Raw genomic sequence first — 23961 nt, forward strand, 5'->3', positions numbered from 1 at the left:
TTACGGTTTAATCATTTATTACATAAATGTAAGTAATAGAGGTTTGTGTACTTAAGAGTTCTTCAGTTTGCGAGTTGTTTGCCTTGGCTCATTCTCTCTTTAAGATGTTCACTAAAAGGGACTGATTTTGAAATGATTTTTAAACATTTCTTTTTGGTATAAAGCAATAAAAGCAGTATGTCTGAGGTAGAATATTCTTCATTTCTTCAAGAGGTAGGAATATCATCATATTTTTAATTCAGTTAACAAATATATACATTGAGCACCTACCACATGTAGGCAGTAGGCGTTGAGAATATATAGTAAACATAACAAACATCTTGGCATTTTGGGGACATTCATCCAAGTGGGGGAAGAGAGACAATATACCCACAAGTAAGTTATATAGGATATTAGAAGGTGATAAATGAAACAGGTTAAGGGGAGTAAGAGTGACCAATAAGGTGTAGGAAGGAGGTGTGGTGGGTATAATTTAAAATAGAGTGGTCAGGGATGGCCTCACTGAAAAAGTGAAATTTGAGGGAAAGATCTAAAGGAGGTGAGTGAATGAGCTATGCAGATGTCTAGATCAGTATTCTTCCAGGGAGTATAATTACAAAGGCCTTGAGTCCAGAATGTCCCTAGTGTTTGAAGCAAGGAGGCCGGTAGTGTCAGAGTCAGTGCTCAAGAAGAAGAGAAGGAATGAAGTCAGAGAGGTGATGGAGGCCAGATTGCGTATGTCCTATAAACCATTGTAGATGCTTTGGATTTTACTCCGAGTGGGCTGTTAGAGTTTGAACAGAAGAATACCGTGGCTTGATTTAGGTTTTAAAAGAGTCACTCTGGTTGCCGTTTTGAGAACAGATTGTAGTGGGGAAATGGGTGGAAATAGTTTCAAGGTTGTTGTAGTAATTCAGGTGAGAGATTGTGGTGGATTAGAGCAGAGTCATAAGAGTTGGAGCTGATGAGAAGTAGTTCAGTTTTGCTTATGTTTTGAAATTAGAACCAAAAAGGTTTGCTAACCAATTGGTTGTGGGGTGTGAGCTTAAAAAAAAAAATCAGGCTTTTGGCCTGATTAGAGGAAGGAGAGATTTATGATTTATTGAGATGGATAAGACAGTTATTTGGGGTAGGGTTGTGGAGGAAGATCTGGCAGTTAGTTTAGGACTTAACAGGATTTGAAATGCCTCTTGTTTGTCCATTTGGTGATATAGAATAAACAGGTATCAGATGTTCACCCCCTAGAGTTTGGTAGAGAATGGTCTATCCTAGAGTTACAAATGTTGGAGTCTTTGTGTAGAAATGGCATTTAGAGACTGGCCTGGATTAGATTTCTAAAAGAATCGAATAGTTAGACAAGAGGTTTGAAGACTTGGTTAAGGGCACTCTACCCTTTAGAGGTTGGGAGGTGAGTAGGAATCAGCAAAAAGGACTGAGAAAGATGACGAGGGAGGTGGGAGGAAAACTTGAAAAATGAGGCATCCTTAAAAGCAAATGAAGAAACTGCAGTCATCCCTTGGAATCTGGGGAGGGATTTGTTCCAGGGCCCCCCCTTGGATACAAAATCTGCGGATGCTCAAGTCCCTGCATAGTATTTGCATCTTAACCTATGCACATCCTCCTGTATACTTGAAATCATCTCTAGATTACTTACAATACCTAGTACAATGTAAATGTATGTAAATAGTTGTAATTGCAATGTAAACAGTTGCCAGTGCACAGCGAATTCAAATTTTGCTTTTCGGAACTTTCTGGAATTTTTTTTTCCCGAATATTTTTGATCCATGATTGGTTGAATCTGAGGATGCAGAACGCACAGATAGAGGAGCCGACTGTCTTTCAAAGAGAAGAGAATGAAAAATTGCCAATAGACGATGGAAGATATGGACTGAGAATTAACCATTAGATTAGCAGTGATGTCTCTGGGACTTGACTAGACAATCTTAATGGAACGGTGGGGTAAAAGCCTGATAGGAAAGGAGTCAAGAGAAACTGAGAGGAGAGAAATTGGAGACAGCTCTTTGGAAGAGATCTTCTGTTGTGGGTCCAGAGAAATGGGATGGTGGCTGGAAGAGAATGTAGTGGAAAAAGGTTTTTTCGTTGTTTTGGTTTTTTAAGATGGGAGCGATTACAGCAGGTTTGCTGCATGGGTATAAGAATAATCCAGTATCAAGAAAAACATTTATATAAGATAAAAATGAGAAAAACTGCTAGACCAATTACCTTGAACAGCACACAGGTGGAAAGGTAGGCCTTAGAGAGGAAATTGGGCTATTCATTCCCAGTAACAGGAAAGGAGAGAATCTAGGGACATAGATACAGGAAAGAGTGGATACTGTGGGAGCTTGTGAACATTCTCTTCTGATTGCTTCTATTTTCTCAGTGAAATAGGAGCAAGGTTTTAAGCTGGAAGGAGAATGGAGAATATTAGAAAGAGTTGTCCAGAGAAGGGGAGATTGAATGATCTAGGGACCCATATAATACAACCACCACTAAAGGCCTCTTTGAGGTTAATGATCGTTAACTAAAGTGAGATCAGTCAGCATATTATAAAATCCATTTTGTTATAATGAATGGATAATTAATATTTAATATGTATATGAAGACTTTATAGCCTGCATAATCTTTTTAAACACTTTTTTCTATTATGAAAATAATATTCTTTCAAAAAAATTAAGAAGGTACATTTTAAAAATTTGTTTAAAATACCTATAATGCCATCATTCCAAGATGACTATCTTTTAAAATTTGGGTATACAGTTGTCTGTTGACATTTACAACTTGGAAAAGTTTGCTCAGGTATCTGGCTTCCTGATTTCACATTTTTACTGAATCATAGAGAATGCCCTATATATCCTTAATGCCTCAAGTTTTTGCTGAAATTTTAATCTTCTGGGACCTCTTTTGCAGTGTTAGCATTCACTGAACACTTTAAGAATTGCTTTTTAATTTCTCCATGTAGAACATAGTTCCAATTCCCTAAATTCAACACTTTAGAACCCAAAATTTATTTCCCTAAGAACTATCATGTCTTAACTTACACACGAAACAAATTTGATTATTTCTTAGAAGTTAGGATTACTTCCTAGCAAAGTGGTTTGTTCTCTCACACTGGTCTTAGCATTCCCATTATGAACAAAGTTGCAAATTTCTTGGTGACACAGACCTTTGGAATTATTCATGATTATCAAAAGTGAATATTAGAGACTTCCCTGGTGGTTCAGCAGTTAAGACTCCATGCTCCCAAAGCAGGGGGCCTGGGTTCAATCCCTGGTCAGGGAACTAAATCCCACATGCCGCAACTGAGACCTGGCGCAGCCAAATAAATAAATAGATAAATATATTTTTTTTAAGTGAATATTAAATCTGCAAATCACAAAAGTTTAGTAGTTTTCTTTTTCCTTTTTTCCCTAAGTATTTTTTAAGTCTCATTCAAGTGCTATATAAATTTTTACTCTGCTTTTTTTCCATCCAACATTTTATCATAAGCATTTTTCCAACCTAAATTCTCTTGAGTTTTAATTTTTACCTTTTTTTTTTCTTCCCCCTCAGAATGTTTCCATTGGAATTGTTGGTAAAGACTTGGAGTTTACGATTTATGATGATGATGATGTGTCTCCATTCCTGGAAGGTCTTGAAGAAAGACCACAGAGAAAGACACAGGTATATAACTAATTATAAGCAAGAGACTTTAGTTCTGTTGTTCCTACCATGACTGTGTAAATCTACCACTTTTGTCTTTAATTATTGAGATAGGCTCATAATTCATGTGGCAGTGGGAAAACTAAGAACTGACTAAAGTAAAATACTGAGGGGTCAGTGATCTCCATAAAACACAAAAAGGGTGATTTGGTTACCTATTGCAATTTCTCACCTCTGTGGGTTGATGGGCTCAGCTAGATGGTTCTTTTGTTCATCTCATTTGGGGTCTCTCAAACTTTCCAGTCAGTTGAGGGAGTGGGGCTGGAACATCCAAGATGGCTTTACTCACGTGTCTTCTTTACTCATACTTGGTAGGTATCTTAGAGGGACAGCTAGAAGGCTGGGACCTCTGCTAGGATCGCTGGGCCTCTGTCCATGTAGTCTCAGGGTCTCTCCTTCACCAGAGTATCTCTAGCAGGGTAGCAGCTCAGAGGTTGCAAAAGTTCAAGAACTCAGAAGTGCAAGCTACCAGGCATTCTTAAGCCTGAGGCCCAGGACTGGCACAGCATCACTTCTTTACATTCTGTTGGTTAAAACAAGTCATAGGGGCTTCCCTGGTGGTGCAGTGGTTGAGAGTCCGCCTGCCAATGCAGGGGACATGGGTTCGTGCCCCGGTCCAGGAGGATCCCACATGCCGCGGGGCGGCTGGGCCCGTGAGCCATGGCCACTGAGCCTGCGTGTCCGGAGCCTGTGCTCTGCAATGGGAGAGGCCACAACAGTGAGAGGCCCGCATACTGGGGAAAAAAAAAAAACACGTCATAGGGCCAGCCAAGATCCTACCAGATTGGGAACTGAGAGAAAATTCATTGGGGAGCAGCCTGGGAAACTAAGTTGGCTCTTCACAAATATTGAGAAAAGGATCAAGAAGTATTGGTGAATCTCATGTTAAATACTAGCCTTTTTTTGTTGAATGTTTAGAGTACACATTTGCTTTTGTAGATGCTTATTTGATAGCTGTGTAATTGAAAAAAAAACCTGTCATGAATTTCTTCTACAGCATGAATTTTTTTTTTTAACTTGTTGGTATTTGGAGGAGCAAGATTTGCATTATTTAACTGCTGTTGGTAAGAACCAGCACTGTTGGGAAGAATGCAGTGGAGTACCACACAGCTGCTTTGTTTGAAAATATTTTTGCTGTGTTCATTAGTGCTAAAGAGGAAAAGAATGTCTAAAATGTGCCAGTATTTTAAGGCTAGTAGTGATAATAAAAGGAAAGCCTTTATTCTTGAGAAATGCTGGAATTGTTCAGTGATGCTTAGGTTTTCAGAACTGTAAAATTGTATCTATTTTTTAAAAACTCTTTGTTCAGAAATTTTAATAGGACAATGAACCAAAATTGAGTATCCAAAATGTCTCCTAACTCCTTTTCTCATAAATTTTTTTTTATAACGTAATGTTTATGATTAAAAATATATATTGGTCAAGTGTTCTCTTTACATATTTTCTTTTTTCTTCCTCTCTTAAGCCTACTCAACCTGCTGATGAACCTGCAGAAAAGGCTGATGAACCAATGGAACATTAAATGATAAACCAGTCTATATATGTATTATCATACATGTAAGAATGCAGGAACACGTATTGATGACAATAACCTATACTTTGAACCAAAAGATGCAGAATGGTGGAATGGTATGTTTTAGGAATCAGTCCAGATGTGAGTTTTTTCCAAGCAACTTCACCAAAACCATATAATGGGGTGCATTTTCTTTAAGAGCGTCTCTATGATCATTTTCTAGAAAGTATAGTTATCTGAACTAACGTTTTTATACGAAGAACATATTGTCTTTGTGGTTTTAAAGACAACTGTGAAATAAAATTGTTTCACCTGCTGATGTATTGGTGTTTTGCTTTTTAAGCAGCTTCAACTCTAAATAGTAGTCTGAGATTACAGCTGTGTCATCATGTGTGGTCACCATGTTTGCCAAATTAAATTGCCATATTTTTAGTGACAGGAAAAATATTACCTCTTATCTATAACAGCCTTATACTAATGCCCCAGTGTATGGACTAGCTGCATGAGAATCCATGGAAATTTGGTCCAGAATACAAATGTTAGGGTTCAACCCTGAAGATTCTGATTAAAACCTAAGAAACTACCACTTTCTAACAATAGTAGGAAGATTGTTAACATAGGAACGATTTTTCTTTTAACCAGCAGGTGGCAGTAGTGATATCTCTGGTCTGGTCTCAGTGTAGGGAATTATTGCAAAAATAGCAAAAGGGAAATTTAATCCCAAGGCATCATTTCCTCTTATCCTGCCCAGCCCTACTTCACCATAATCTTTAGGCTGCCTTCCATTATTCCTATGAACTGTGTATGTAAATGTTGCAGTACAATTTTTATCTTAGATCATGCAAAATGAAATTCGAGGAAATCTGTTTTAAAAAACAAAGCCAGTAATCCAGAATTTTGCTGCTAAGAAGCCTAGAAGAATTATTTTATTTTCTGAGATTCATATCTTTCTAGAGAGGAGCAGTTTGTTTATAGATAGGGAACTTGGATTTTTGACCTAATTCTCTAATTAGCTGCTATTGGCTTTGAGCAATTTACTTAGCCTTCCCTTAGGAAAATCCTTTGGAGAATTATTGTGAAGGTTTAGTGGGAAGATTTATGTGAAACTTAGTAGGTTTAAATCTCTGTGTGACTTTTTGAAGGGAGAGTGGTAAGAGAAACTGGCAACCTTGTTGAAAGAATGACCTCTGACTAAATACAGGAATGTGGAGATGTTGGTCTCCCCTCTGGAATCAGCCTCAAGAGTCTGCCATTTGAGCTTGCCACAAGGCCGCCAGTACCATTTGACCTACAATGTAGTCGCATCAAGGATATGTAACTCACAAACACAAAACAGTGAAAGAAGGAGTCCTACCTGCCTTCAGACTTGGCTTATAGTCTGGGCAAGGGAGTATAAGTGAGAAATTTCCATAATTTGCTCTTTCCTCAAGCAGGTCTCCCTTCCCATGTGCCTTTCACTGTGTGAGCCTCTGTCTTTGTTGAGTAATTCTGTTGTTTAAATGTGTGTGTGTGTGTGTGTGTGTGTGTGTGTGTGTGTGTGTGTGTGTGTGTGTGTGTGTGTGTGTGTGTGTGTGTGTGTGTGTGTGTGTGAGAGAGAGAGGGAGATTTTTGTGCCTGTTCCCTGAATGTAAACCAATTACTTTGCTGGCACTCAGCCGAAAAAAAAAAAAAAAAAAAAACTGATCTGTATTGTACTTTGGGGGCAATTTTAGTAATTTTTTTTTTCAATATGTAATTTTAGTCTGACACACTGACTTTAGAACTTAAAATCTTCCCCACCCTGATAAGATTCAATTCCATTATCTGTAGAGAGTTCATTTTGATGCCTTTTCATGTTTTATCTAGTGTGTTATACTCAGGCATTCCATTTAGTCTGTATTAAATAAACAGTAAAATTCCTAATAATGTCCTCATAAAGCCTATCACTTTAATATAAAGATAACATGTAATTCACTTGAAATTATTAGGCATCTATATGTACGTCTTTGAAGAACTGGTATAGTTAAAAATAAGAGACAGTAAAGTAGGTGACAGGATTCAGGTTCTCATCCCAGTTTTTTCAGTGTTTAACCATTTTGTGATCTTGGGGGCAAGTCCCTTTTCTCTAGGCCTTGATTTTCTAGACATCTAGAATTTTCAATTCTTAGTATATGACAGGTCCTTGCTCTCAATTTATAATTTAAAAAATGTTCAAACACAACATTGTAAAACTGTACCCCCAATAAAAAAATAAAAATAAAGTGTTCAAAGTGATATAATTACATGCTAGAGTAAAAATAAGTCCCAAAACAAAGTTCATGTTATAACAAGTGAGGAAGAATTAGGCTGTATAAGAGCCTGATATCTGTTCAACAAGCTCTGTATTTCAGAATATACAATAATATATATACACTGCCAGTGACAATTTTCAGCGCAGACCCAAACTGCCGAGCTTTTTTATTGCTAAGTCTAGATTTTATGCCTTTTGGGTCCTCTTTTCATGCTGATAGATTGCCACTTCTTGATAAGTGGGCTTGGGAACCAGATAACTGCATTTGTGAAAATTCCATATTAAAAATGAAGATAGAAGTGGGACAACTTGTACACATACCTTGGGTTGATCTCAAGGGAATTAGACTGAGTGAAAAAAAAAAGCCAAACTCAAAAGGTTATATTCTATAATTCATTTATATTACATCCTTGAAGTGACAAAATTATAATGATGGGGAACAGGGTAGTAGTAGCCAGGGGTTAAGGAGGGAAGTGGCTGTGACTATAAAAGGATAGCAGGGAAGGAAATCTAAAAAAAAGTAGATATATGTATGATTCACTTTGCTGTACAGCAAGAAACTAACACAACATTGTAAAGCAACTATACGCCAATAAAAATTAAAATTAAAAAAGATAGCAGGAGGGAGCTTTGTAATGGAAATCTTCTGTATCTTGACCAGTGGTGATCATACAAATCTAAACATGGTAAAATTGCATGTAAAACTGGTAAAATCTGAATGAGGAGTGAATTGTATCAATGTCAGTTTCCTGGATTTGATATTATACTATAATTATGGAAGATTTTTTTACCATTGGAAGAAACTAGGTGAAGATGGGATATCTGTATTAACGTCATTTTTACAATTATCTCACGAAAAATAGTTTTAATAAAATGAATGTACAGGATTTGAGGAGCATGTGGCCTTTGCGATATATTTTGGGTTTTCAAAGAATTTACTTTTTGCTTGATGGTTCCGGAAAGAAGAAATCTCAAAATAACTGGATTCTAGATAGATGAAGCACTATTTGTGTTCTTATCTCCCTATTTGAGATGAGCCTGTTAATAAGGTTCTGTCAGACCTCTTTGTATTCACAGTATTTTGTTTAAGGTTTCTAAAAAAAACTTTATTAATAATTGGCCAGAAAACCCTCTTTGGGGGAGGGGGGTACGTGGAACCTTAAATGGACAAAACAACAGGTACTATGACTGATTGTAGCTGTAACAATTAGGTCTTTGGAGACAGGTAAAAATCCTTTTAAAACAGTGACTGTCAGTCTCCCTTTAAGGATTAAAAAAATTTAGGTGCTTGTAAAGGATCATGAAAGGGACCGTTACTAAATAAGGACCAGAAATCATACCAGTGCGACTGTGATGTTCAAGCAACTCCAGCCTAACTGCAGAGGCGGAGATTCAGACTACAGCCTTAAGAACTGAAATGGATCTTCATATAATCCAGTGTCTCTTATTAGAACCGAAATTACTTTATCAAATTGTATTTAGCTACTTTCCCAGTTTATTAGTGGGTAAACTAGAAAAGGGATTCCAGCTCCCAGTCTAGCGTTCTTTGCCAGTGGGCCACAGAGCTCTGTAAAATGTTTTTCCTTTCTGTGCAAGCACTTCTTGGTTGTTTCCGTTTCTGGAAGAAAATACAATTTCTAAGTAGCGTTTAAATAACCTCAACGCTTAACCCAAGCTTGCAGGGAAAACTTGAGTATGTGTTCCCACTTCCCTCTTTGGCCTAAAGCGGCCGAGGGCTTGAGAAGAGGAAGAGACTTGAAGTTCTTTTAGAATTAGAAATGCTTACGACGTACTCGCAGCGCGCAGACGCAGGGCGGAGATGAGTGTCCTCTCTGAGTTGCCGTAGGGGCTAAGGTGGCTGTGGCCTGGGTCGGTTCCCCACCCCCTTCCACGTCAGCCTAGGACTTTGCTGGTCCGCCGCCGCTGCTGCGGGTTGGAGCCGGAGGACACGGTCCCGCGGTTTCCCCAGCCGCTGCCCCTTGGAGTCAGGTAGCGGGCCGCCAGCCCCTAATCTCGGAGAGTCGTCCTGGGTTGGGCAGAGGTGGAGGAACGCGCTCTAGCGGGAAGCTTCGGAAGGGGAGCGACTAGGCCGCTAGCGTCCGGGCCTGGCGAAGTGGAACGCGGGACTGGAAGGCTCTGGGCGGGACACCCCTTTTCGGCCTGCGTACTGGCCGGGGGTCTTCTCCGACCTAGGGCCCCGGGGCTCGCCATTTCGGGCCGGGGCTTGCTTTGCAGGAGGAAAGGGACGGGGAAGTGTCCCACGGATGAACGCATTAAAGCTCTTTAAGGTTTCAGCAGAGTATTCGTGCACGGGCTCTTTAAACTTCAGAAGTTCAGATTGTGTATTACGTTTAAAAATCACTTTTATATCGCGATGGGCTGGGGGGCTGTCACGGTATTGTGGGCTTTAGTTCTGCAGTACAGTATTCTGAACCCCGGGCGGGATCGTGCGGTGGGAGATAATATACCTTAGGCCAAGGCTGAGAAGTGTGTGTTTTTTAATATATCAGGATTTATTTTTATGCAACATAACATAGATTGATACTCCCCTTCTAATACTTTAACATTTATAAGCCAAACTGAATTAACTAAAGACAAGAAAGATCACGGTAGTTACTGGTTTTATTTTTGTTTTTTGGTTTTGTTTTGTCTTTTCGCTTGTGATGATATCCTTGTATTTATTTTTCTAGGTTTTTGTTGGCATCCGTTATCTTTAAATCTTGTATCGAGAGTTGGCTATAACCGGAAACCATGACGGCTGCTGAGAACGTATGCTATACGTTAATTAACGTGCCAATGGATTCAGAACCACCTTCTGAAATTAGCTTAAAAAATGATCTAGGTAAACTTTGATAATACTTTGAAAATGAAATGAAAATAAAAAGCTCATTTGCTTTTCAAGTTCCTTTATAATTAGAAATGCTTAATTTTTGTCTTAATTTTTTCTTAGGATCTCTTCAATAGAACTTTGTCTTATTAAAAATGAAAATGTGTTACCTTTAGTCCTGCAATATTGGTTTTTAGAAATAAAACATCTCAGTTTAGCTTATAACATGGTGGGGTGGGGCTAAAGAAATGTACTGGTTTAGGTTTTAACTATTCATCAAGATAACATAATGTCTTGTTTAAATGTAGCTGACAATTCTCTGTAGATAACAGGTTGAAAATGTGTATTTGAATGTTTTAATTCCTTTGTGCACTTAACTTCATATTACTTAGCTTGTAAAACCAAAAGAACTTTGTTCTTTGGGTTCACTACCTGTTGAACAAGTTAGATCAACACTGGGATATATGTATATTTTTCAGAAAGATTTAAGCTTTTCATTTTTAAAGCATTTATGCAAAGAAGAAAACAAAAACTATATTTCTGAATTTTAAAAGTGTATACTGTATCTCCTTTTTGTGAGTGATTCTGTCAAAAATTTTTTAAGTAGTGCACATTCCAAGATAATGATTCTTGTTTGACTGAACTACTAAAAATAAGTTTAACTTAAACTGATAACTACTGTTTAAAACAGATTAGAGGGAAAATTATGCTTCAAACCTTGGGAGTATCTTTTAAAACATTGCAGTTTGAATGGAGATGATGTTTTACTTGCATATTCCCACCTCTTAATCAGCAGTAATGGAATACCTCCTGATTTAGGTTACTCAATACTAGGTTTCTATTGAAGTCTGTTTTTAGAGAAGGAAAAAGAAATGTTTTTTTGTGGCATTTAAACTGATATCCTTAGTTTACAAAAGCCACCTGTACTGTATTTCCTTTTTTTTTTCATGTTCATGTTAGATAGTAGAATGGAATGCAAATTAATGAATAAACTTTCAGTACTATATTTTTCTCATAATTTAAAAGTTTTAATTTTTAAACCCCCAGAATACTTATGTTTACTGCTGGTACAGTAAGCTTTATTGATGTTTATTGCTGGAACAAAACTTGTACTTAACTGTAAAAATACTCTTAACTACCTGCCACCTACCAAATAAATAAATAAGTAGTCTTGAATTTTTTGTATATTTTTTACTTTATCGCAAAAGAGTTGAGACGAGAAAAAGTTTAGGAGTAGTTTCCAATTTGAGTAACAAATATTTTTGTTTGGTGAAATAGTGAGTTGCTTTAACTACCCTTTACTTTAATCACTGGATGTGAGCCCTGATGACTATACATTCCCTGGAGTATATTTTGGTGAATTGAATTGATATTTGAAAATTTCTATGTTTTTGATAGTGTTCACACAGGAAAAGAAGTTCTGAAAATTTTGAGTACGTGGAAAGAAGCATTCTTTACCTCAATTTGAATTGTTAGAATAAATGGAAATTGGGGTCAGGGGAACTTGAAATAAGTGGTGTTGATTTTTTACAAGTTTGCTTAATAAACTTACTTTTAAAACTTTTTAACCTTTAGTTACAAGTGGATTTTTATCCTGCTAAACTTTTTGGATTTGCTAATTCATGAAAGGTAACCCAGAACTGGAACAAAAGAAGCCATCAGCATTATAGTGATAGGGTATTGTCTTGTGGATTTTGTGTCCTTTAAACAGTCAAACAGATTAGGTTAAAAAAAATTTTCTTTTTTTATATTCACAAAGGAAACTTTGGGACAAAGAGAGGAAAACCTGTTTAGACTCAGTGAATACAACTTTAGCCACTTAGAACTTTGCCTAATCTGTCTTATTTTGTAGTTTTGTAGTTCTGTCCTCTCTCCTGATGCTTTGTTTTTGTCATCCTCATGACTTAAAAACTGAAGGTTTGCCTAGATTTATACTTACTCATCCTTTTACATTAGTTCATTTCTTGATTTGATATGGCACACAGTTTTTTTTTTCATGTGTGGCAGAAGATGTAATACTCTGAAGCATGGAAAGATGCATGAGAAGTTAGTCTGTTTTAAACAAAAATACTGACCCTTACAGGATAAATTTGGCAGTAACCCTCACTGTGTTCTCAGTCCAAATACCTAAGGATATTCTCTATTCAACATGTTAAGATATCATACCAAGTTGGTAATAGATATATAGCTTTTGGGGGCTAGAAAGAACTTTTGATTTACCTAGTACGATTCTTCTGAACCTTAAATCCTTCCTATAACTCTACCAGTTAGTCATTCACAGTCTCTCTCTTTGGCAACAACAGGAACTATTCTAATAGCCACATATGTTCTAACTGTTGAAAATTTACTTGTAGTTCTCTTTTCCTCTTGATTATTAAAGACTTTTATCACCCCTCTTCATCCTTCCCTCTCCTAGATATTTATTTTTATGATCTAAATAATTGTAGTAGAGTGTGCTTGTCTCATATTTCTGTCTTCGAATTTTGGATCCAAAAGATTTTTGCCATAAATTCTTCAGTATGCGGTAATAATGATGTGAAATTATAGATTGTTTTACATAACATATAGCAAATATTTTTAGGTTAAGTAACAGTAAACTAGCATTTTATCTTAAATGCATCATCCTTTATTGTAAATGATGGTTACTAATCCAGTACATTTTAATTTTCCTCCAATTTTTTAGGTAATTTCATAAGAAAGATTCTAAAGTTCTATAGCCTGTAGAAATACAATGGGATTTTGGAATTAATCTAGTCTATTAATTCCCAACCTTTTTGAGTTTGAGGTTCTTCCTAATTTTGAAAACATGTCATTGATCCCCACCCCCACCCCCGTAATAGTGGTTGTAACTTTGGTTTAGAAAATACACACTGACTAAAAAAGCTACTTTGAATTCAAGAAGCACATAACAGCATCTGTTTAAATTTTGAAAAATAGCTACATGTGTGTTTGAGATATACATTATTTGGTGCACCTGTAGATTCACGGCTTCTGCATTAACTCCATTGGTTTGGGACCAAAGACCTAATCCAGTGCCTTTATATTATGTGTAAAGAATCATGAGGTTCAGAGATGAATGACTTGTATAAAGTCGTACAGCTAGTTTTTGTCAAAGCCAGGTGGAAAACCCTCGTCACCTGGGTTAGTACCTTTGTTACCATTGCCACTGATAATGTGAGAAAATGTTTTATTTTGTTAATTGCTTTTAAAATTATCTGAGATGGGCTTCCCTGGTGACACAGTCGTTGCGAGTCCGCCTGCCGATGCAGGGGACACAGGTTCGTGCCCCGGTCCGGGAAGATCCCACATGCCGCGGAGCAGCTGGGCCCGTGAGCCATGGCCGCTGAGCCTGCGCGTCCAGAGCCTGTGCTCCGCAATGGGAGAGGCCACAACAATGAGAGGCCCACGTACCGCAAAAAACAAACAAACAAAAAAACAAACAAACAAAAAATTATCTGAGAAATTTTTTTGAAATGTGCTTTTTTTTGGAATTTTTGAATCAGAAAAAGGAGATGTGAAGTCAAAGACTGAAGCTTTGAAGAAAGTAATCATTATGATTCTAAATGGTGAAAAGCTTCCTGGGCTTCTGATGACTATCATTCGCTTTGTGCTACCTCTTCAGGATCACACCATCAAAAAATTACTTCTGGTATTTTGGGAAATTGTTCCTAAAACAACTCCAGATGGGAGACTTTTACACGAAATGATCCTTGTATGTGATGCATATAGAAAGGTAAACCAAACCATGATTATTTCCAAATACTGCTTTGATTTTTAAATAATTGTAAAGTTGGTAGAATGGGCTTTGTTTTAATTTTTTAAATTAAATCTTGGGTAAGATGTAGATTGTAGATATTTGGAACTGAAGTTGTAAAAAGTTACTGTGAAAAGTTTTGTTGTTACTTTTTTCAGACACTTTCCATGCATTTTATATGTTATTAATAAAAAACAATGACACAGCATATGACATTGATGTGATAAGTAAAACTTGCTTTAATCAACAGGAATGTGATGGACATTGTGTAATAATCTAGGTCTTTTGCCTCAAACCTACTTTCTGACTTTTTTATTGGAAAATTTTGTATTTAAAAATTGTGGGTTTTTTGTAAAATGTTGGGACTCAACATTTCACATTTAAAATTTTATATCAGGACCTTCAACATCCTAATGAATTTATTCGAGGATCTACTCTTCGTTTTCTTTGCAAATTGAAAGAGGCAGAATTGCTGGAACCTTTAATGCCAGCTATCCGTGCTTGTTTGGAGCATCGACACAGCTATGTTAGAAGAAATGCTGTTTTGGCTATCTATACTATCTATAGGTAAATAAAGGTCTTCCTTTGGCTTAGTTCTGTGAGGACTGTTCAGTCTTTCAGACTGGAAGTTCCAAAGTGGTTCCTTGCAGATTGTATATAGCTTGCAAATATGTTTTGATTAGCCTGAACATTTTTTCTTTATTATCATTAAGTTGTTAACATTGAAAAGTTGAAAGATCTGGCAACACTGGGTCCTGGTTTCTGCATAATGACAATGCTGAAAGAGAATATGGCCCCCTTTAATCAGGTTGTACACTTTCCAGTTTATGCCACTACCTGTCATTCTCAATTTCAGTACTCCAGCCCAATTAATTAATTTATTAACTTGCTTATCCCATAGCTTTGAGATTTGGACCTTATTTTAGAATTCTCTTTTTGTGGAATGTGGGTCTTTTTACACTTAGAAGCTTTAAGAACTTTTTTTTAATAGGAAGGGTTGCAATTCTCAGCTGATTCCTGTCCTTAGAAAGCTGAAGATTTTGGACTTTAAAAGCCATTCTAAAAAGGCAGTTTTAAAGTTTGGACTTTAAAAGAATGAGTTAGATGAGGCTGGAATGCTTGGTTTTTACAGTCACTGGTGTCAATTTATTTAGAATTAGAATGTAATTTATATAAATATCTTTGTACTTTAATAGTTGATTGTTAAGTAATTTCACAGTTCTTTTACTGTTACATTAGATTTTGTTGTCTGTTAGGAAAAGTGGTATTCTGGTTAATAATGTAGAGTTCTTTGAAAGTTACCATACAGACTACACAACTTGCAGAATTTAAACTACAATATACACACAAAAATTACGACATAAGACAGGTGGAAATTTGAACACTTTCTATATGATGATAGTAAGGAATTGTTACAGTTTTTAAGATATGATAATGATATTAATATTAGTTTAAAAAAGAAAGAGTCCTTAATTTTAGAGAAGCATACTGATATATTTACAGAAGAAGTGTTAACGTGGTGTGGGATTTGCTTAAGAATAATATGGGAGGAGAGGAAGTAAGTAGAGATGTAGGTGAAACAAAAATGACTATGAATTAATCATTGTTAAGGCTAGGTGACCGTTTTTATTAAGCTGGTGTTCATTGTTTTGTATACTGCAAACAGTTTAAATTTTCAAAATAAGGAGTAAGTAAATAAATACAATGCATAATTAATAAAATTCAAGAGACTTTTTTTCTCTAATAATTCTTAATGAAGGATCTTTCAGTACCTTTAGGTTGTCATTATGAGCATCAGCATTATATCCCTAAAGTATATGAAAGAGAATTGTTAGAGCTGTTCAGTTGATAGGTAGCATGTTGGATAAATCAGCTTTTTCTGTATTGACTTAGAAAACATAATTTGATAACTTAATAGATGAAGATGTAAGCTTCTGATTCCTACTCAAAATTTTCTAATTGATTTAAAATTTTGAAAAGCAAAAAAATTGATAGTGTTATAAGCTTTGATAAAGGTTAATTTTGGTAGTGTCCAGAGAGTTACTAAAATAACAAAGTAGATTTTTATTAAATATGGATATTACCTGTTTTATTTCAAGAAATTTTGAACATCTTATACCTGATGCTCCTGAACTGATACATGATTTTCTGGTGAATGAGAAGGATGCAAGTTGCAAAAGAAATGCATTTATGATGCTTATTCATGCAGATCAGGTGAAGTACTTTTTAAAAAATACTTTTATGATTGTATTTAAATGAGAATTAAAGATATTTCAGAGGCCTAATCAAGTTTTTAGTTAGTAATTTTGTTTATAGTACATGTGATTTGTATATTTTGACTTTTTTAGATTTTTTTAACTTAATTTATATATAAATAGAATTTTAAAAAATTCCTTCTGTGGAATATTGCTTAAGTATATACTCTTTTTTTTAAAGTAAACATCAGAGAAGCATTTAATAGCAGCCACTTTACAGTTCTTCCAGACTGAAATTATTATGGCCATGTGCTCTGGCACTCTGCTTTGGGGCTTTTTTTTCCCTTCTTTCAGTATAGATCTGAAATTGTTTAATGGAGAAAAATAGTAGCTTTTTTAGGGTCTATCCTGAGCCATAGCTTCAAAAGAGGGTGGACTTCGATGTAGATATATCTTTATTAGGCTTTTCAAACTTCATAAGTAAATGTCAGCTGTACATCCAGCTCTGCTGGTGATTAAAGTTTATTCTTCTGCTGGTTAGCAGTGACTCTGCATACCTTGGTGGCATCTAATCTCGGAATTTTTACCATCCAGTATTTATTATCAAAATATGCATGAAGACTGGAAAGTATGGAATCTATCCATTCTTCTGAAATCTAGATGCTATCATTTTATCTTTGTAAACAAGATTATAAGAAAGCTGCTTATTTGGGCCACAATGTTTGTCGTTCTCTAGAGTTGGTTTTATTGACCTGTGTTATTGCTGTTACGCTGTTTACCTGCATGAAGGGACATAATCAGAAATAGTTCAATAAAATTTGTTGATACTTTTATTGTAGAGCTGTTGTTGAGGCCATATTTCTCTGTATCACAGTGTTCAGTGTGTGAGAATCAATGAAAATTTTCTTTTGGGTCTCAGAAATAGGAGTAACTGTGCTCATAAGCAGTTGGTTTGTTTTGATTGTGTGGATACCCTGAATCATGTAATACATAATGTCTTTCTACTTGGTTTAGCTGCTAGAAAATTTGGACCCTAGATTTGTGGCCCATTTCTAGAAAATATATTTGACTTTTACATTATGTGTTAACCTTCATTTTTTTCCTTCAATTAATTTTCCTTTGCCCTCATTTCCTCATTTGTTTTAGATTTAGTTGTATATATTTTTTAAAGTTCATTAAGTCCTTTTATTGAATGAGGTTGAGTTTGATAAATATATTGTTATTTTTTCAGGATCGAGCTTTGGATTACCTAAGTACTTGTATTGATCAAGTTCAGACATTTGGAGACATTCTTCAGTTGGTTATTGTTGAACTAATTTATAAGGTAAGACTAATCTAGAATGAGCAAAATTAAGAGTTTGAGATAAGGTTAAGTAGTCTCTGGGATGCTGCTTAATTGCTAGGATAATATGTTTTAACAGTAGAAATATTTTATATCATGGCCTATTAACGTCTTCCCCCACCCCCTTTGTTTTATCATATTTTCCAAATACTTCCATTCTTTATAAACCTTCATAGAGAATTCTATGAAAACTCATGGTTTGACCCAATACAGCTGCAAAGAAATTGTTGTGTACTGCTAAGTCACTGAATAGATTATGAATTAGGCTTTGAAATAAAAGTCAAGATCTTTTCTTGAATACACACCAGACTACTTTTTTTTTTGGCTGCACCAGGTCTTAGTTGCAGCACGTGGGATCTTTAGTTGCGACACATAGATTTCTTAGTTGCGGCACACGGACTTCTTAGTTGCAGCATGTGGACTCTCTTAGTTGCGGCATGTGGACTCTTAGCTGTGGCATGGGGACTTCTTAGTTGCTCCATGCGGACTGTTAGTTGCGGCACGCATGTGGGATCTAGTTCCCTAACCAGGGATCGAACCCGGGCCCCCTGCACTGGGATCGCAGAGTCTTACCCACTGGACCACCAGGGCAGTCCCCACACAAGACTACTTTGGAAATCTAAAAACAAACCCAAAAAAAGTCTTAAATATTTTTTTGTTCCTGTTTGTAAAAGAGAATAGAAAGACTTTAAATATGTTAATATGACATTGTAAGCCATTGACTCACAGAAAGTTTAAAACTAGATTAGAGATTTGGATTTTAAAATGAAGTACTTTATTGGCAACATTTTAATTTGATATATCCTTCGAAATAATTGACTGCATCTTAACGTTCTGAGAAAATAAAGGATGCAATAACATCCAGTTTTGCTATTGATACCATTGGAGGCCAACAGAAATATTTGTTAGGAATGACTTTTATTGAATAGGGTGGCATGGACAGAATACCCCTAGCAGACACTCTCACTCATTATAGCCTCTTTGCTTCTGCAGGAAAGAGGCCCCTTTCAACAGAGGGTACCCAGTCATTTGGAACTGGCATTTAAGATGAAACCAGAACTATAAGTATATAAATATAATATGTGTAATATATATAAATATAATTCATGTGTATGGTTTAGGGATGCCACTGAGTCTCAAAAACAGGGATTCTCTGCTATCCGGTGACTTCTTTGTCTGGTAGGGTCCAGGTTATAGTAAGAGGAAAGAAGTTTTGAGTCATGTTGGAATAATGGAGATTTGACTATACATTTTAGGAAAATCTAACATAAATACTGACTTCAAAAGAGAAAAAGTAAGGAATATTTGCTTCACAGGTAAAGGTATTGAGATGCATTTAGAATGGGATAGAAAATTATAGTTGTCTTCCCAACATTGAATATGGCCCCAAATAATAAGTAGCAGTACTTGAAAGAGGTTATCTTTCTTGCTTTATTTAAGCATTGGTATTTTTCTTTTATCAGCTGTTGAGATTTATATAATCCATCATGTTTCCCTTTTTTTTTTTTTTTTTTGCGGTACGCGGGCCTCTCACTGTTGTGGCCTCTCCCGTTGCGGAGCACGGGCTCCGGACGCGCAGGCTCAGTGTCCATGGCTCATGGGCCTAGCCGCTCCGCGGCATGTGGGATTTTCCCGGACCGGGGCACGAACCCGTGTCCCCTGCATCAGCAGGCAGACTCTCAACCACTGTGCCACCAGGGAAGCCCATCATCATGTTTCCCTTTTGACGTGACATCCAGAATAAAAATGTAGGACCAAATTTAATACCTATTACAGTACCCATATTAGTGTACTTAGTTAATGTGTTGTCCTTTCTTTGTTACTTTACATTTTCTTTCTATTTCACTTGTGTATAGTATGCATATCTTTAATTATGAGCCATCTAAAAATCGTTACAGAAAGAGTGGAAATATAAAGTATTATTGAATGAATAAATGGATTGAGTAGCTGCAACAATTATTTGAAGTAAAACCTATTTCTTTCTGGAATTACCAGTGTTGTGTCACAGCGTCTCACCCGACATTGGATGACATCTTCAGGTGTCCTTATAAGACTATTATTAGCTTTCAGATTAAGAAAACTAGCATTCCGTATGCTGATATCTATTTTAAAAATCTGTTTGAAAGCAAGTGTTCCTGCAGTCAATTGAAACCTAAATGTTTTCTTCTCCAGGTCTGTCATGCTAATCCATCAGAAAGGGCTCGTTTCATTCGCTGCATCTATAACTTACTACAGTCATCTAGCCCTGCTGTAAAATATGAAGCCGCTGGAACATTAGTGACACTCTCTAGTGCACCTACTGCAATCAAGGTACTGCTTTTTTTTTTGGGGGGGGGTGCCAATTAGATGATAGATATGCTATCTTATCACTTATGATTTAGTGACATTGCAGTTTACTGTGTGGTTACACGGCATTACATGGCATAGAAATAACTACAAATATTAGAAAATTATTTGATTTCTTACGTAGTCTGACCTTCCTTTTTTCTTTTTTTCTGCTTTCATATGTATGTATAGAGAGAGCAAGAGAGACAGAGAGAGAATAGCAGTATTTCCAGTTTCTGGAGAATGATACTGGTATTTTAAGATCTCCACCCATACTTTAATTATATTAAAAACTAGATCTAGGAAAATGGATACCAGTTTCTAAAGGATGGACCCTAAAAAAGTTCCAGTGAATATTTTCAATAATGAAATATTTCTCTTTTTTAGTTTACTCTATCAAGACTATGTGAAGAACCCCTACTATATTCATAGAATGAACTGTTCTAGAAAACCAGATTGTATAAATAGGAGAATTTACTGCTTTCGCCACCAATACTTAAAAAATTCTTTTCACTTTTTATTTTGAAATAATTTTAGACTTAGAGAAAAGTTGCAAAACTAGGACAAAGTTCCCATTACCCTTCACCCAGCTTCCCATAATGTTCACGTCTTGCATAACAATTGTATAGTTGTCAAAACTAAGAAGTTACCATTGGAACAATATTGTTAGCTAAACTATAGACTTTATTCAGATTTCACCAGTTTCTCCACTAAAGATCATTTTCCGTCCCAGGATTCAGTTTAGGATCCCATGTAGCATCTAGTTATCATGTGTTAGCGTCCTCCAGTCTGTGACAGTTCCTCAGCCCTTCCCTGTTTTTCATGACATTGACACTTTTGAAGAGTACTGAGTCAGTTTGTTTGTAAAATATCCCTTAACTTTGGTTTGTCTGGTGTTTTTTCCTAATCAGATTAAGGTTATGCATTTGGGCGAGGGGGAAATACCACAGAAGTGATGCACCATTCTCAGTGTATCATATCATGATGCTGATACATCGTCTTACTGGTGATGTTAACCCTGATCATTTGGTTAAGGTGATGTCTGCCAGATTTCTCCACTGTTGAGTTATGATTTTTCCTTTTGTAATCAATCAATATCTTGAGAAGATACTTTGAAACTGTACAAATATCCTTTTTCTTCTCCGACTTACACCAACTAATTTTAGCACCTATCAGTGAATCTTTTCTACAACAGTCACTACTATGATATTCTAATGGTGATTTTCTATTACCCTTATTCTATATGTATTATTTGGAGTTCTTCCACAAGGAAGAGCTGTCCCTTCTCCTTCATCCTTTCTTCCCTCCCTCCCTCTCTCTTTTCCTTCTTTCTTTCTTTATATCAATATGGATATTTTATTCTATGGATTATAATCCAATATTTATTTTGTTGATCAAATTGTTTTAGCTTTAGTCATTGGGAGCTCTTCCAGGTTTATTCCTTTGTCCTTTGCTTTTAATGACTCAGGGCCATCTTTATGTACTTGATTTTTCGGTACCATAATGCAGGTGTGTTAGAGTTTGCACCTAAACTAAAAGATGCTCAATAGCTAAACTATTTGGGATTCTCTGTCAGCTTTTTTCTCCCTTGTTCCTTAGGTTCAGCCCTTAATTTTTGCCTGTTAACAAGTGTTTCTGCCTGTAACAGTCCCTTTTCATCCTTTTAATTTGTGATGCTTCTGATTTTTTGTAACCTTGAAAAAATAATGAAATTTGTTAGAACTTAGGAAATAGAGGGACACATTCCTCTGGGGAAAAGGCAGTGGTAAATGTATTTTGGTTTCTTGGAGGCTTTATTTGTTTCTTATTTTCAGATTCTGTGTTTAAGGTAGGTGCATGTATTCTTAAAATATATTTCTTTTTTCATATAGGCTGCTGCTCAGTGTTACATTGATTTAATTATTAAGGAGAGTGACAACAATGTAAAGCTCATAGTTCTGGATCGATTAATAGAATTGAAAGAACATCCTGCTCATGAACGAGTACTACAGGTAAGTGTTTTCTAAAAGAGAGAAATCCTCAATAAAATCTTTTTTCAAATTGAGATAATTCCTAAGACTTACTGTCTTAGTTAGCTTAAATGCTTGGAGATTGGGCAGTTTAAATTTTGGTCAACTGAGGTGTAACTCTTGAAGCACCATAGCCTTTTGGGATATTGTCTTTGTTATAAAAAAACATTTCTAGGGCTTCCCTGGTGGTGCAGTGGTTGAGAGTCCACTTGCCAATGCAGGGGACACAGGTTCGTGCCCCTGTCCGGGAGGATCCCACATGCCGTGGAGCAGCTAACCCCGTGAGCCATGGCCGCTGAGCCTGCACGTCCGGAGCCTGTTCTCCGCAACGGGAGGGGCCACAACAGTGAGAGGCCCGCGTACTGGAAAAAAAAAAAAAAAATTTCTAACATGAATTAATATGTTACCTTTTATCTTTTCTATTTGTACTGCACTTGGTGTTCTTAGCAGTAGAGATATATTTGTTGTAATTTTAATATTATTTCTTGGAAAATAATTATACCAACTGAGAATAAAGATGATTAGATTCTAGAAAATTATCAGCATACCTATTTAATCTGTGAGACTGATTGTTATAAAAATAAAGCCCCATGGTACAAATAGAGCTAAATTCAATGCTGATCCTCAAATGCGACTCAAATTATCTGGTTTTTCCACCAGTAGTGATTTTATTATAGATCAAAGAATTAAGGTCATGAGGAACAGAATCCTTTATTCTACAGTTAGGATTTTCTTCTTGTGACTAGAAATACTGGTGTTAATTCTGGATATTTTTGTTCTTTTTCAGGATCTGGTTATGGACATCCTAAGAGTACTGAGCACACCAGACTTAGAAGTACGCAAGAAAACTCTGCAGTTAGCACTGGATCTTGTCTCCTCTAGGAATGTCGAAGAGGTAAAACAAAACTTTGACAGCACTTTGTAAGCTGTCAAGCCAAACATGATGTCATTCTCACTTATTTTTACTTTGTTCTATAGCTGGTTATTGTCCTTAAGAAGGAAGTGATTAAAACAAATAATGTATCAGAGCATGAAGATACTGACAAATACAGACAACTCCTTGTGCGAACATTGCATTCCTGTTCCGTCCGATTTCCAGATATGGCTGCAAATGTTATTCCTGTGGTATGTAATTCCAATGATCTTAACTTTGAAATTCTCTAAAAATAAAAATTAAGAAATTCTAGTTATTTAACAGTTAAACTCTGGAAATCTCAACTGTCTGTACTCACTAAATCTCATGGTCAGAAGGGATCTTTATGTTTACTATTAAGCTCAAAAGGATAAGGACTCTGACTTCTTTCTCTTACATCTTCACCAAAAAAATAAACAACAACAAAAAATAGTGACAAAAATACTTCCACATATTATTGCAATTAATGTTTGTAACACTTCCCTAAAGTAAAATTATTCTGTGTGTATAGATTATTCAGTGGGATTTTACCTCTTAAAGTTGAAGGATTTAATTAGAGGAAAAATTAACATAGCCAGAATATTTTGTTTTCTGTCATTGTCAGATAAATAAGGTATGTTATTATAATTTGAAATTTTGACTTTGAGCTCTGAATTTTCTTTAAAATGATTTTACTTTTAGTTACAACTTAGATGTGTCCAGTTAATTTATTTTGACTTGTGGATTTCAGCTTCTGTTTTGTCATGTGTTTTGTAATAAACTGAAAAGCCATCATGACTTTGTTTACATAATGGTGCTTGTCTCTCAACTTACATTTTGTTGTATATTTGAAAAGTATTGGGCTTCCCTGGTGGCGCAGTGGTTGAGAATCCGCCTGCGGATGCAGGGGACACGGGTTCGTGCCCCGGTCCGGGAAGATCCCACGTGCTGCGGAGCGGCTGGGCCTGTGAGCCATGGCCGCAGAGCCTGCGCGTCCGGGGTCTGTGCTCCGCAACAGGAGAGGCCACAACAATGAGAGGCCCGCGTACCGCAAAAAAAAAAAAAAAAAAAAATGAAAAGTATTATTTATCTTCTTTTTAAACTTGTTTAATTTACTTATTAAACCTTAGATAATTTTCTTTCTGAAAATATGT

At 36.2% G+C, this 23961-nt stretch overlaps 2 protein-coding genes across 3 annotated transcripts in view; both read left to right on the top strand.

Moving 5' to 3' along the window:
* PSMA1 (proteasome 20S subunit alpha 1) overlaps window positions 1-5513 on the top strand; it is a 119755-nt gene extending 114242 nt beyond the window's left edge. The window contains exons 11-12 of the mRNA XM_059070573.2: window positions 3532-3642; window positions 5147-5513. Coding sequence (XP_058926556.1) covers window positions 3532-3642; window positions 5147-5203 — 168 coding nt within the window. The 3' untranslated portion in view covers window positions 5204-5513. The remainder of the gene's footprint in view (window positions 1-3531; window positions 3643-5146) is intronic.
* A 3753-nt stretch (window positions 5514-9266) lies between these two features.
* Window positions 9267-23961, top strand: part of COPB1 (COPI coat complex subunit beta 1) — a 36682-nt gene continuing 21987 nt past the window's right edge. Inside the window, exons 1-10 of one of the 2 annotated variants that reach the window (XM_059070569.2) lie at window positions 9267-9452; window positions 10154-10305; window positions 13794-14023; window positions 14442-14611; window positions 16144-16258; window positions 17471-17563; window positions 19754-19891; window positions 21778-21897; window positions 22703-22810; window positions 22894-23040. In XM_059070569.2, coding sequence (XP_058926552.1) covers window positions 10215-10305; window positions 13794-14023; window positions 14442-14611; window positions 16144-16258; window positions 17471-17563; window positions 19754-19891; window positions 21778-21897; window positions 22703-22810; window positions 22894-23040 — 1212 coding nt within the window. In that variant the 5' untranslated portion in view covers window positions 9267-9452; window positions 10154-10214. The remainder of the gene's footprint in view (window positions 9453-10153; window positions 10306-13793; window positions 14024-14441; window positions 14612-16143; window positions 16259-17470; window positions 17564-19753; window positions 19892-21777; window positions 21898-22702; window positions 22811-22893; window positions 23041-23961) is intronic. The other variant, XM_067038188.1, reaches the window with a different exon arrangement.

The sequence above is a fragment of the Kogia breviceps genome, chromosome 7 (assembly GCF_026419965.1).
Source record: "Kogia breviceps isolate mKogBre1 chromosome 7, mKogBre1 haplotype 1, whole genome shotgun sequence".
NCBI classification, from domain to species: Eukaryota; Metazoa; Chordata; class Mammalia; order Artiodactyla; family Physeteridae; genus Kogia; species Kogia breviceps.